General features: G+C 38.1%; 1 protein-coding gene across 2 annotated transcripts in view; it reads right to left on the reverse strand.

Moving 5' to 3' along the window:
• Positions 1–13,390, reverse strand: part of TPK1 (thiamin pyrophosphokinase 1) — a 299,636-nt gene that overhangs the window by 230,137 nt on the left and 56,109 nt on the right. Inside the window, exon 2 of one of the 2 annotated variants that reach the window (XM_063405754.1) lies at positions 12,075–12,149. The exons of the other annotated variant lie outside the window; for it this stretch is intronic. Coding sequence (XP_063261824.1) covers positions 12,075–12,149 — 75 coding nt within the window. The remainder of the gene's footprint in view (positions 1–12,074; positions 12,150–13,390) is intronic. 2 annotated transcript variants of the gene reach the window in all.

Genomic DNA, 13,390 nt, shown 5'->3' on the forward strand with positions numbered 1-13,390 from the left:
GTGTCTTCCAAATACTTTTTCTCAGCCTTTTATGGCTAGTAATATGGACTATCAAGTACAGCATCCTGCACTACCTTCATAAAGGAGTGCAGCAGCATCAAATTAGACAGTTTGATGTTACTGCATCAGCAAGGACAAGGGTTCAGTGTGCAGTTATTCATGCTATTATAAGCAGTCCCAGTGGGGTAAGATAGCACACTCACAAAAGAAAAAAGGCCACACACACAAAAAAAAAAGCCAAACAAAAAACCTCAAAGCCCCCACACAAACATCCCCTCCCTGCAACCCAGCTAAGAGTTGCAGCAGACTTCAACAAATTTTTCACACCTCTAAATTTAATATCTAAATGAGAAGAGCAGCAGCATGCCCTTATAATATAAAAGAAAACTGTTTTAGTAAAGATTTATTATGCTAATAACAGTAGAGCCTACCTATTGTCCCACACATTTTTAAAAAGGACACTGCATACGTATATTCGAATTACCATAGATGAACAGTGGGTCACAAACAAAACTTAAAATGTTGAACTGTGTCAGCCAAATTGATAGTGCATTTATTATTACTACCCTTTCTTATGCCTTTTGGCATAGTCAGTTCTGCTGCCAAAGCATTTCTAGAAGGTGAATATAAAGGATGTGAAGCACTGTAATCACTGAATGAAATATGAGTGATGCATTAACACTCACTCAATTCTATAGATCTACAGAAAAAGCAGTAAAATTCAATGCATGATTTAGAAGTAATCTTAAACACTAAACTGGTCCTAAATTCATCAAGGAAAGCAGACTTCACAAATCACTGCTAAGAGCATTAGCAATCTCCCTCCCAGACAAAAGGTCAGCTCTGGATGCCTTGTTAATATGTATCTGGGTTTTACAAAATCCTAATGAGAATGTTGCTCGCTGACAAAGGTGCATAGGCCTACAGAAAAAGAGGTGGTCAAGGAAAACGACAACCACAGCATGTTCAGAATTAGATGATAGCTTTGTATTCTCCAGGGCCTTACTCTTATTGTCCCTCTCCTGTCGCTAAATAGAGAAAGAAAGTTTGACATGGCTAATGGGAAAGACTTGAGAGTAGAAGACAACACTGAGATTGAATAGAACAGACTAACTATAGACTCCCACGGAATTTACTTGCCTCCTTTTTTTTTGCACTACACTGGCCAAGGAAACAGAAGAGAAAATAACCTGACAACTGGGCTCCTATTCAGGCCTCCACACCTCCTCAATTATTGGTACCTAAAGATATATCTAAATTTCTATGGCAATCCAGAAGACAACTCAGATCTCTGTCCATTGATTGAGGAAAATACTGGCATCAACCTAGGAAACTAATAAGCTTTGGCTAAATATGCCAAGTTAAGAGAAATGTATCTGGAGGACCCAGTGCACTACTCTTAAGCAACTTTAAACTCTGTCAGTGTGAGATGTAGTGGACATTTATTATGCCTCATGCACCCTCTTATGCCTTCTCATCTCCTTCAAGAGGCAAAGGGAAAGACAGATTCACAAAAATAAATTTCAAAAAAAAGGGAAACCGACTTTTGCCAAACAGTTGATAAGATCACGGTTATTAATATTATAAAACCACCAAGGACAATGAATAGGCAAATTGGAAGAAACTGTCTCCTTCCTTACTATGTTAATATTCTCAGGAATTAAAGTTGGCAACAATCTGTCTTGGTCTGATCTTTTTTCCCCCTAAAAATCATGGATTATACATTATTTCTCTATGTACTTGGGCATGTTGCTTACCCTTCTCTCTCTGTTCATGTCTTTTCTCACTTTCTGTTCCCATCCTAACTCCTAAAACAGTTATTCAACTTCGGAAAGCAAACCAAAAAACACAGTCTCTGAATTCTGAATAAACAAGGAAGTGAACCAAAACAGACAGTTCTGTGAAATATTCAGAAGGTTTGACCTGCTCAAAGTTCTTTGTAAGACTACTACTGCCAACACAAGCTTCCTCTGATGGTCTAATGTCTTTTCTGCAGTGTAAATGCATTTTTGAGACCTTAGGACAACCTCACATATATTTGTGAAAATGATTACACAGCTTGGTTAAACAGAGTTGACACATGATCTACGTCATGCTAAGGGCAATTCATTTGACAATGACCAAATGTTGTGACTTCTTGAACACATTTTGCTGATATTAATCACTTTCTCTAGAAATCCCATCAGCAATCATATTCCAGATCTGTAATTACTGCACATGTTTTTAGCAATGAAAAGACTTAAGTCTGAATGACCACAGAGGCTCCTTCAAATGCAGCACTCATCACAGAGGACATTAGTTTTCACATTTACTTAAAACTGGGATAGGAAAAAAATAACTGTAAAAATTAGAGAGCAATAACTTCTACACTACTTTTGTGATACAGGCGTACCTAGAAAATTCTTCTGAGTGCTAAAATTCTTCAAGTTTGGAAGTTTTTAGAGAATGAGAAACTATATTGCACTGATGCTTTGTAAAGGTTTATTCATAGTCATGCTCTGTGCAAGGAATAAGGGACTTAATATTTATCCTCCTAGGTATAGAAGGTATAACTCTCATTCCCTTTATCTTGGATTAGCTGTCAAGACAGTGAGTGGACTGTTCAAACATTCAGTGTTTTCAGGGGTTTCAAATCAAGATGAAACACAGGCGAAGCTGTTAAGATGTGCCACATGACTTCATGTCTCAGCTGCTCAGTGCTCAGCTTCTCTCCCGGTCCTGGATGGGTAAAAGGGAAGGTTAGGATACCAGAGTCCGTTTAAGATGGCAATTTCAGCATCCAAACCAAGAGATAATCAAAGTATTACTTCTGGTATGATTTGGGCCAGACACTGTACTTACATCACTTTTGCCTTGTACGCCAAAGGACTTCAAACTCCAGTGGACCCACCTTAATCCTGTACTGAAACATGAGCTGTGTTCTTTTGTTGAACCATGTATTTTCACAAGCTAAATAACTTACTCATACTTCTCTGTAAAAATCTGAAGTTAATTAGTAATGTGCATAATTAGCATATCCCCAAGTTAATTTTAAGTCACTGTGACAGCATGTAACAAGTCTGTGTTCTTTCTTAGGACACTTATGTTGCCAAATCAGTCTAAATGCATTCTGAGCATTTCCAATTCTTTCACTTTAAAATGTTTGGGGCCTCTTCCAGGACTTCAAATTAGCCCCTATTTCTCTTTTCCCCCTCAAAAGAAACACATTTCGAGTGTACTGTTCTGTTGCTGTCCAGTTTAACCTGACAATCAATTACTCATAGCTTATTACCTCTCACGAACACCAAGCCAATACTATGGATAACTATGGCCTGCTGGAAGCTAGGGCCTAAGGCTAAGGGTTTGTTGTAGGTAACATCAAGAAGCTTGGAAGACAAGTGCATGTTCAGACAAGGAAAAACTTATCTGCTTAATGACTTACACTGTCAGAAACAGAACTCCCAAGGAGCCAGACATTGGGCTCTCAATATAAGCAGCAAGGGTTTGAAGGAGCTGGGGTTTTTCAAAAGAAAATCCAACAGAATGATACTCATACTCTAAAGTACCAAACTATTTCAGTGCTAATGCAGCTGACATTGAATCAACACTGATTCTTGTGGTTAGACCTTCCTTATCCAGGACATCCAAGTAAACATTAAGCTTTATTTCAGTGAAAATAGACAGAGGGCCTCTCTAAAGAAAGAATTTTATGGAGGTTTGAACCAAATTAATTTAAAGCAACTGAGGGAATATTGATATCAATAGCTTCCACATCAGGATGTGCTAGTTATAAAGCTTCCAACAATGGAAGATAGTAATAAAACACCTCTAAAAATTATAGGTTGTCTCCATTATTTCTTAGGTCAGTGGAATTTTCCCCAGTGAAAAACCTACAACAATGTTTTGTTTCTGTTCCAGTGTGATTCATTGTCAATGAAACCAAAGACAGGCTGACATACATCACCACTGTCTCCTCAGAGTATTAAAGAACTGTTAACTTGCAAGAAAAAAACAGTGTTAATAACCACAATACTTGTTCTACTTCTGCTACATTTTCAGCTAACATCTAACCAATTACACATTAAAAAAAAATAATCCTACTATGTTGTTTTCTAAATGTAAATGTTTTCTAAATGACTATTTTGGTCACACATTTATATAATGCTGAAAATTAACAAACAGTCTACTGTGCAAAAGAGAAGAGACAAGATGAGTAGAGCACAAAAGTTAGCTATTTTCTGACTTACATGAATTTACAATTCAATTTTAATACTTGATAATATGAGTGAGCACAAGACAGCGTGTAAACCACCCAGATGAGAAAACCAGCAATCCATATTCTCAAACTACTGCTGTCCCTTCAGGCACTGAACACAGTGAAGGATGCACACTCAGTCATGTATCAGTCAAGTAGTTAGTAAATACTAGCATAATCTCAACATATTACAGAAGAGTTAAACTGTTTGCTGGCTGAGTTACTCATAATTGCAATCATGGTAATAAAGTAATAAAAAACTTTTAAAGTTCTGGAAATATAACAAGACTCAGGCAAATTAAAAAGACAAAATCCACTTTTAAAAAGCAATCAATATTTGAAATCACCATTGGATCAAGGTGGGCCTCTTGTACCACTGTGGGCTTCTTGAGACTTCTTTTTCTTTTGTTTGCCTTTTTTTTTTTAAGATTTCATTTCCTTATTATTAAAAAAAGGTTTTTCTGCCCTAAAGCAACCCTGGAGCAAGAGAAAAAGAAAGACTAGAACCCAATGGTTTGATCCAAAGGCCATCACAGCCAGTGAGAAGACCCTGACACTGGCAACCCTAGATAACACCCATATTTTACATGACCTTACACTTCACCGTAGGAATGGATTAATGCTGAGCTCCAGTTGTGAAAATAATACTTCTGCCCTGGAGTAACTCCCAGAGAAACAATGTTAATAAATGCTTTTCACTGTGTAGCTTGAGGCAGTGAAAATCCAGAAGTTCCTTTTACGGGATTAAAAACCTGCTCTTTTCAGTCACAGGTCTTACTTATGCTAATCTCATGCATTCACCTCTGCTCCTCGAGTTCATTCCCAGGACCACTGCTCTTCTTGAATCACTAACAAAATGAGTCATGAATCATCTTTTTTTTTCTATTGTCTTATGCTTCTCTTCCTGCTTGGGGTGCTCCAAAGCACTCTCCTGACAATATTTTCCTAAGTTCCTTCTTTCAACAGTCCTCTGGGAAACATCATGGTAACCAGATATATAGCACGATGCTATCAAAGGCTTCTATGCAGCAAATCTTATGACAAAAGAACTCCCCTAATGGGATTTGCATCCTGGTTTCACAGAAAAAACACTGTAATAACCTCCCATTTTTTCCTTGTGCTGTAATCATCTGTTATGCTTCTCACTAATACTTCAAAGTAATTCTCTATTGTTCTGTTACTCTGAACTTCAGCTCAGTGGGGTTTAGTTTTTCAAAGCATCACAGAGGGGAATCTTAATTACTCTCTTTTTTTCATTTTTTAAACAAAATCTCAAATTCATAAAACAAACAAAAATTTTTTTAGATCTCAGAATTTCCTGCTGCTGGATTTGCAGAGAACTAAAATCAACAACAAAACACATTTGGTCTACAATGTCTCAAAATTTATCTAGAGACCTCATTCTGTCACAGCATCTACTATGGTGAGGGAACTTGAACCATGCTAAAGGCCTAGAACATCAGCTCTGTCATCAGCTTTGCCAACACCTATCTAAAAATTCACAAAAATCAGTGAGACCTACCTTTTAAATTGTCCACACACCTAGGTTACATCTCTCAAGAGCCCAAATTCCAAACCAGAAAGGCACTAACAATATATATGTCACAAATAGAATAATTTAATCATATTTCTGGAGTTTTAAGCTTGGCTTTCTAAGGATAAATTTAAGCTTCCAGTTCACCACTAAAAAACTGGTTGATATCAGACATATACAGAGTCATAGGCAAAACATAGTCCACAACAGCTCTCTTCCCAAAATCCCTTTTAGTGCAAACTACTGCATGCCCTAAGATATAGATCCTACTTTGTACCTTGAGTCCTGTGTCCAGTTTTGTCTTGTCTCATTTCAAAAAAGACATTGAAGTGCTGGAGCATGTCCAGAGAAGGGCTACAAGGCTTGTGAAGGGTCTGGAACAAAAGTCCTATGAGGAGCTGAGGGAGCTGGGGTTGTTCAGCCTGGAGGAAGGGAGGCTCAGGGGAGAGACCTTATCACACTCTACAATTGCCTGAAAGCAGGTTGTAGCCAGGTGGAGGTCAGCCTCTCTCCCAGGTAGAAAGTCACAAGATAAGAGGATGTAACCTCAAACTGCTGCAGGGAAGGTTCAGTCTGGACATCAGAAGGAATTTCTTCACAGAAAGGGTTGTTAAATATTGGAATGGGCCCAGGGAAGTGGTAAAGTCACAGTCCATGGAGATGTTCAAGAAACGACTGGATGTGGCATATAGTGCCATGTGCCAGGTGGTGATCAATCAAAGGTTGGACGATGATCTTGGAGGTCTTCTTCAAATGGTTCTGTGGTTCATTTTCAAGCTTAAAGCACGATGCTAGCCAGCCCGAGAGAGGGCCAGATTTTCTTGCTCCTAAAGTATAAAAAATTCCCTACCCCTAAGAACACTTGAAATAACTTCTCTCAGACTCCTGTAGTTGAAGGACCTAACTTGCACGCAATCCAAGAACAGGCACATCACCATAACAAAATGTTGTTTAAATCTAAATTAAGTGGCACAGAACATCAAATTTAAGTTATTAAATACAAACTAGAAATTATATTCCTGTTTTGATTCAAATGTGAAAAAATGAACTTCATATTGACGTTTTAGGAGTCTAATAGATCAGAGTCCTTCTGTTCTCAGTGGAGAACAGAGTAGTTTAGCTGAGACCAGCAGTAAGAGTTACTGCTAGTCTGGATGTGGCTGGAAACTGCAATAAAGCATACAAGTTCATGCAACATCCCAATCACCATTTTTACGAACATTTTCCTATTTATTAATAGCAGCTGCTCTGAATTCCCTCAAGTTTTATGCCAACTGCCAATTCTGGGTCCAGGACAAATTTGAGATATACTACAAGAAAGTTCAGCTAGAAATGAAAATAAAAGGTGAGAAAAAAGCTCACCATATGCCAGCAAGGCAAGCTCGTTGATGACAGGCAAAAGGGCAAGTGAATGGCTGCACATACTAATAATTCTGGAAGTGTAGGTGAGTTCAATCCCTAAAGGCTAAAAGAAAAGGTATCAATCATAGAGAAGAAAAAAATAACATGAGGGAAAGTCAGATTACTTCCCCTCCTCTTATTAAACTACAATATCCTTTCTTCAGCTCTGAGACATTTAAACTGTTTCAACTGATCTGTTACCTTCCCTCTGTATATCTGAACTGATATCTGAACTTTGTATTACCACTTGTATCTTATTTCCATCTATACATAGCTCTTGGACCTCAACTGAAGACATTATAAGAATATCACGAATTACACTGCAGACAAAAGAATATGGAACATAAAATGTATGGGACCATGTGGCATTCAAAGACAGGTAACTTGCAAAAGGGGTCACACAAATCACATCTTTTCTGATTTGATTATTTAGTAAGGGGAGATACTTTGTAATGCACAGTCACTTGTAGGTGCTAACCAACCATTCATTATCAGCATTTTCACCAAAGAATAGGCTAGCCTTGACAGGAAAGTTGCCTGACGTTCAAGATAAGATTTAGAATGCAACTGCTGCTTTGGCTGTTGCAATATGGGTATTGATAGGGATGGAAAATTGCAAAAAATCCAGTTTATGAATAAGTCATTACAATATAAATAGTCTAAGAAAATGCTGTTTACATGAAGACAATTTAACAGAGTTTGGATTTGACATACTACACTGCAGCTGTAGAAGAATGCTTTATCTCAGTATATAGACCCTCCGCACAATATAAAGCTGAAGTTTCCAGGGTGAGCAACATTCCTTTTTCTGGAGCTCCTCCATTTTCATGATCTACAAGGTGTCATAAAATGCCTATATTCCATGCATATGAAGTGTCTGGTCATGTTTGTAGAGCAGCATAAGAAGACAGAGCTAGACCGCAAGTTCTTTTTCACTTGAAAGAATGGTCCATGGAGGAAACTATTCAGGGATGTGCACCTGAAGGACAGGCATTGTTGCAGCCTGGTTTCATAGATGTCTCCTTTCTCTTGACTTGCCCACCATTAAACACACCTCCCAAAGTCAGGATTCAGTCAGCCCGTTCCAAAGGGATGTTGGTAGCTTATTCTAATACATTAGCCAAGGAGGTTTGGTAGTATGAATGGCTAGTATTTAAAGTTGTTCAACATGTTGTGTTTGATTAAAAGCTCTCATGGAAAGTGCTTATTTGTGAAATGAAATCACAGTCCTTTTGAGGAAGGCACAGTGACCACAACAACATATCATAACCATTGTGAGAACTAAAAAATACCCATGGACACATTTTCCTACTATAAAGCACAACTTCATCAGGTTGCTGTAGAATGTTGTCATTTCACTCTTTTTAAACCATAATCTTCTTTTCCAGAGCACAACCCCTTGTTCTTTACAGCCGTCATTGCCAACATTTAAGAGTGGAAAGTACTCTGCAATGTACAGCAATTCAACATCCTATTGTAAACCAGGGACATAAGGAAATTCTGGATCATTTGAGTAGCTTGTAGGGGTAATGTTTTCAGAAACAAGAAACAATTTTTAGATCCTGAACTTAAGACAATTTTCACTGAGGTGATTTCTCAGCAGGGCAACAATTCTGCCTCTTCCCTAGGGAGACATCAAAAAATCAGAGCATTTGCAATCACTAGACATAGCTGAAATTCTTGGTGTAAGTAAATCATTGCATTTCTGATTAGAGAGATTTTAAAAAGCAGAATCAAAATCTCGGGAACATTCATTTACTCCCCAAAAAGCCCATTCTGTTTTCAGCCACTAAAACCAGGGCTTCTTTACTTTTCAAACTTAACATGAAGACAGCTTCAGACTTTCAACTCACCGTCAATTCTGTGAAAGATATATTTACATTTGAAATCACTTGCGAAGTAGTCCTAGAGACTAATTCAAACTGGATTTTTTCACAATCTTTTTTTTAATTATTATTATTATTAAACAGGATTCAAACCAGGAGCTAGAAACGTTGCATAATCAGGAATTTAGGATGCACGACAGTGCTGTTAAGGTAAGGCCTACTGGATCCAGTCTTCCTTATAGAAAACTCACAGACAGAAAAATGTGCAGCTCTGAGAAAAGCAGGGCCCTCACTCTTCGACATATTTTCCACATTACCTCCTATCACCCTTTACTGACCTATTCTCTTTCATTTCTCTAGCCATTTGGTTTTTCCCCTTCTCACTGTATGCAACCCAATAAATCCTTCATGGAACAGCCAGTATTTTCTGCCATATTAGTTGTGATCCTGCTTTTACAAACTATCCCTTCTCCAGCATTTCATCCATCCCACTTTTAGGACAGCACTAATACCGCATGGCTGTACCAAACACCAAACAAGTGAACATACACTACACGATTTTACACAATTCAACATGATTTTACATGATTCTAATAAATATGATTCATTACAGTAATGAGATATAATAGACTAAAATCTTCCTTAGCTTGTAATGCTTCAATATTGTCACTTATCCAGCTTGTATGGCAAAGATGGTAAAAAATGTCTCTTGGAAGTGATGAAATCTGGTTTCAGTGTCCTTCACAAAGCACAAGGAAGGAAGTTCATGCAAACTTGTACTGACTGAAATAGTTCTTTTTAAAGTATGTCAGTAAAAATAGATTTCATGAACGTGTGTAATAAGACAAAGGTTAATTAGCTGCAACCACTTATTCTTGAGGTCAAGAGAAGTTACACCTGGGATGATTTTAGCCTAGAATAGCCACTTATTGATGTGATTTTATTTTTTTTTTTACCTTAGGACATCTCACATCACACCACTTTTTACTTGACACTAAACTGACAGGGCTAATGAAAGAAATTATTTTGATAGGACACAAACTACTTGAAAATAACATATCTCAGCATTCTGTACCAAGTATAACAACCCAAGATTCATGTAACTCAGAGATCTGGGACAATATTTTACCTTATTTTTCCTTTGCATTTTTCTCTCCCTTTCCCCTTGAGTTTGTGTAGCTGGCAATATTCTGTGGATTAACAGCCCCATTATTTCCTTCCATCTCTCCTTTATGATATCTCAAGCATATACAGCTGGTCATCAGGCACCGTTCCTAAGGACGATTCCTTCAGAACCTCTTTCAGTTCACATACCAAACCTCCCAGGTTCTCCTAGTCCTGGAACACTCTCTGTGCTAATGATCTTCCAGAAGCAGGATCCAGAAAACTGCTGACACCTCAAGCAGACCACTAGCACAGTAAGCCAGGCATTACCAAAACCTTGTCCTGGATTCACTAAAGCTTGCTGAAGCTGAGACACTTTGAAGAAAAACATTCCATGTTTACCATGTAACTATCTCCATCTGTCGTTTTACTTAGATAGAAAATATCCACCTATTTCTTAAAGTAATCTGCCAGCAAAAGTCTTAGTTTCTTAATTAGAACTTCTGTTCCTCCCACAAACTCCTTGGAAAATTATTTACAGCACCAGTGATCACTTTCAAAACAGTTATGCTCAGAGAACAGGAACCCATTGAGGTGGCTTCGAATAAGACAGTCTTTGGCCTACTTGATTTTATTCAGGCTCTTAACCCTTTACAGAAGCACTACACTTTGAAGGCTAATTAGTGTTACAGTAAGAGGCACTCTATACCCCAGGATTTGATCAAATGAGGAAGATTTAAAATTTCAAAGGACAGACAAAAAAAGTCTGATCAACAAAATACACCAAAAAAAGCAACACATGCAAGGTACTACAAGACACTAAATACCATCATTCAGAAACTGTGCATATCTGGTTTACTGTCTCTTTTTTCAACCCCAATCCTGAAAACAGGAAAGGTGGGACAAAGAAACAGCATCAAATACTTCACTTGTTTCCTTCTCCATTACAAAGCAGGTGTTTCAATCTATCTTTTTTAATGAAAAAATATGTAGAATCACATCTATAAAATAACTGGACAGCCCTTCCACTGAGTACTTGCTACCTTCTTGCTGATTGTGCAAATGAAAGTGAGTCTGTTTGGGGTACAGCACTTGTTCAGATGCTTTGAATCATCTTGTACAACTCTTCCTTTTTTTATCACTGGCTATACAGGTACCTAACCTGGGTTTACTGGAATTAAGTGCCATGAATCATCCTGCTCACTTCATCCCTTATTTCAATTCCTTTTAACTGTACAGCTACCCCCTGCCAGTCCTTATGCCTATGGTGCAACTAAATAGCTCTATCTGCTCCAGTCAGTTAAGAGGAATCTCTCTGCAAGGTTCCCATCCTGGGAATAAGTTAGAGACAGTTCCTGTGGATTTTCAGAAAGCTCCTGAAGGACTGTGTTCCTGCACGGAGGAATTAATAGCTCCAAGCTTGTAAAGATTTACATATTTCCACAAAATGTCAGTAAATCTGAAGCTATCATACCAGAGATGATGATTAGCACTGTGCATATTTAACAAAGGGGTAGTGAAATCTGATTTGCATATTTCTGACAAGCACGCAAACTCCCCATCGCTTTCACAACCTAATATCTACACGGTTCATTTTATTTTGATTAAATTTAACACATTTCACTGATGACCTTTAAAGAAATGCTCACTTCCAGACTCTTAAATGCACCATTGATCTGCTACACTTTGTCAGCAAAACAATGATTGCTCCTAAGAAGCCTCTGAAAAGCCACAGTCTTACACAGATCAGTGCACAAAGTTCCCACTGACACGTGCAATGCTGGGATGCAGAATTTGCATAATCAGCTCATTTGCTGCATTCTGCAACAAGACACACTGCCAATTCACACCCTCACTAGAAGGTTGCTTCAGTAAAGAGGAAATCGCCACACGGCAATTCAACAGACATGAAGTACATTAGCTGGGTAACAGCTACGAAAATAAGCAAATGAAGATGTATGTACGTTATTAGTACCTCTGCTCCACAGGCAATGAAAATGATCTTTGTTGAAAGGCTGGTTCAGAATCAGAAGGCAAAACTTCAGGTTCCCTGTAAGATAAATGTTGTTTCTCATTAGCAAAAATATTGATTATTTTGTCCTTTTTTATTTTATTTTTGCCACATTAATTTTAGTCCAACCACATCAGAGTAACTCCACTAATTTCCTTGCTTCACAGGTTTTACCACTGTCAGATTGAGAAACTGTCAGAACTTCATAAGGTACCTTTTACTTGGTAGGGTTTTGCTAAATGTTTAATTTATAAGTGACTTCTACTTACTGAAAGCCATCCTGAACAGGACCCCACATCTACACAGATCTCTCATTTAATCTCCCACTTGCAACTGCTGCTTGGATGCAGCAATTACTGATATGAGCTTGACCCTGATCTCTGTTAATGGGGAAGGCTGGAGGAGACTCCATATAAAGAAGTCTCTAACCTACATCCAATATTCCATCCTCCTGGATGCAGAACTCTTGCTGCCATGAGTGGCTTCTGTGCCTGTGCTTTCATATCATGTAGAAGCTCTAATTGTGGTAGACACTTTACAAATAAAGAATGAAAGGCCATGACCCAGGAGCTTAAAATCAAAAGCTAGTAAAAGCAAAAGGGTACTTTAGCCTGCGTTATCTAAGTGATACTGCAGACTAAAAATCTCAGTGGATTTAGCAGCCCAACTTGATTGAGCTCATAAAGCTTCCTGCTCCTGCAAAACATGCATGGTGAAGGTCGATAATAAACCTAGAGTTAGAAAAGCCTTAAAAGAAAAAAAAGGATTTATGATATGACACACTTTGAATTCAAGAGTAAATACGTAAATCTTTGACGGTTGCCTGCGGTGGGATTTGCATTATTTCACTTCCTAATTATCTTGCCAATCATACAGGAATACAAGTTTCCCCTAGAGCTTGATATCCTTAGGCAATCAAGTTAATGAATATTATTTGGTCATGTGAAGCCACTGTAATTGAAAAAAGAAAACCTCTATCATTAGAAAGTCTTCTGAGAAGATCCAGTATAGCAGAAGGCAGAAGGCTACAGTAGAAGCCTGTGGCTTAAGCCATATCATGTTATCAAGGAAAATACAGCTGGTCAAAGTGCTGAAGTTGAAAGAACATCTAGGGATGGGAGTTGGGAGGGGCAATATTTAAAATAATTAATTAAATGTGTGATTAGGAGAACAAAGTGAAGGTTAGCACACTGGGATACCACTATTCTTCTGCACCTTTCTCTTAGAGTGATTTAGGGTTTCCCTTCCCACTGACCCATTTGATGCCTCAGTTTCCTAAA

This window comes from Prinia subflava, chromosome 1, assembly GCF_021018805.1.
Source record: "Prinia subflava isolate CZ2003 ecotype Zambia chromosome 1, Cam_Psub_1.2, whole genome shotgun sequence".
In the NCBI taxonomy this organism is placed as follows: domain Eukaryota; kingdom Metazoa; phylum Chordata; class Aves; order Passeriformes; family Cisticolidae; genus Prinia; species Prinia subflava.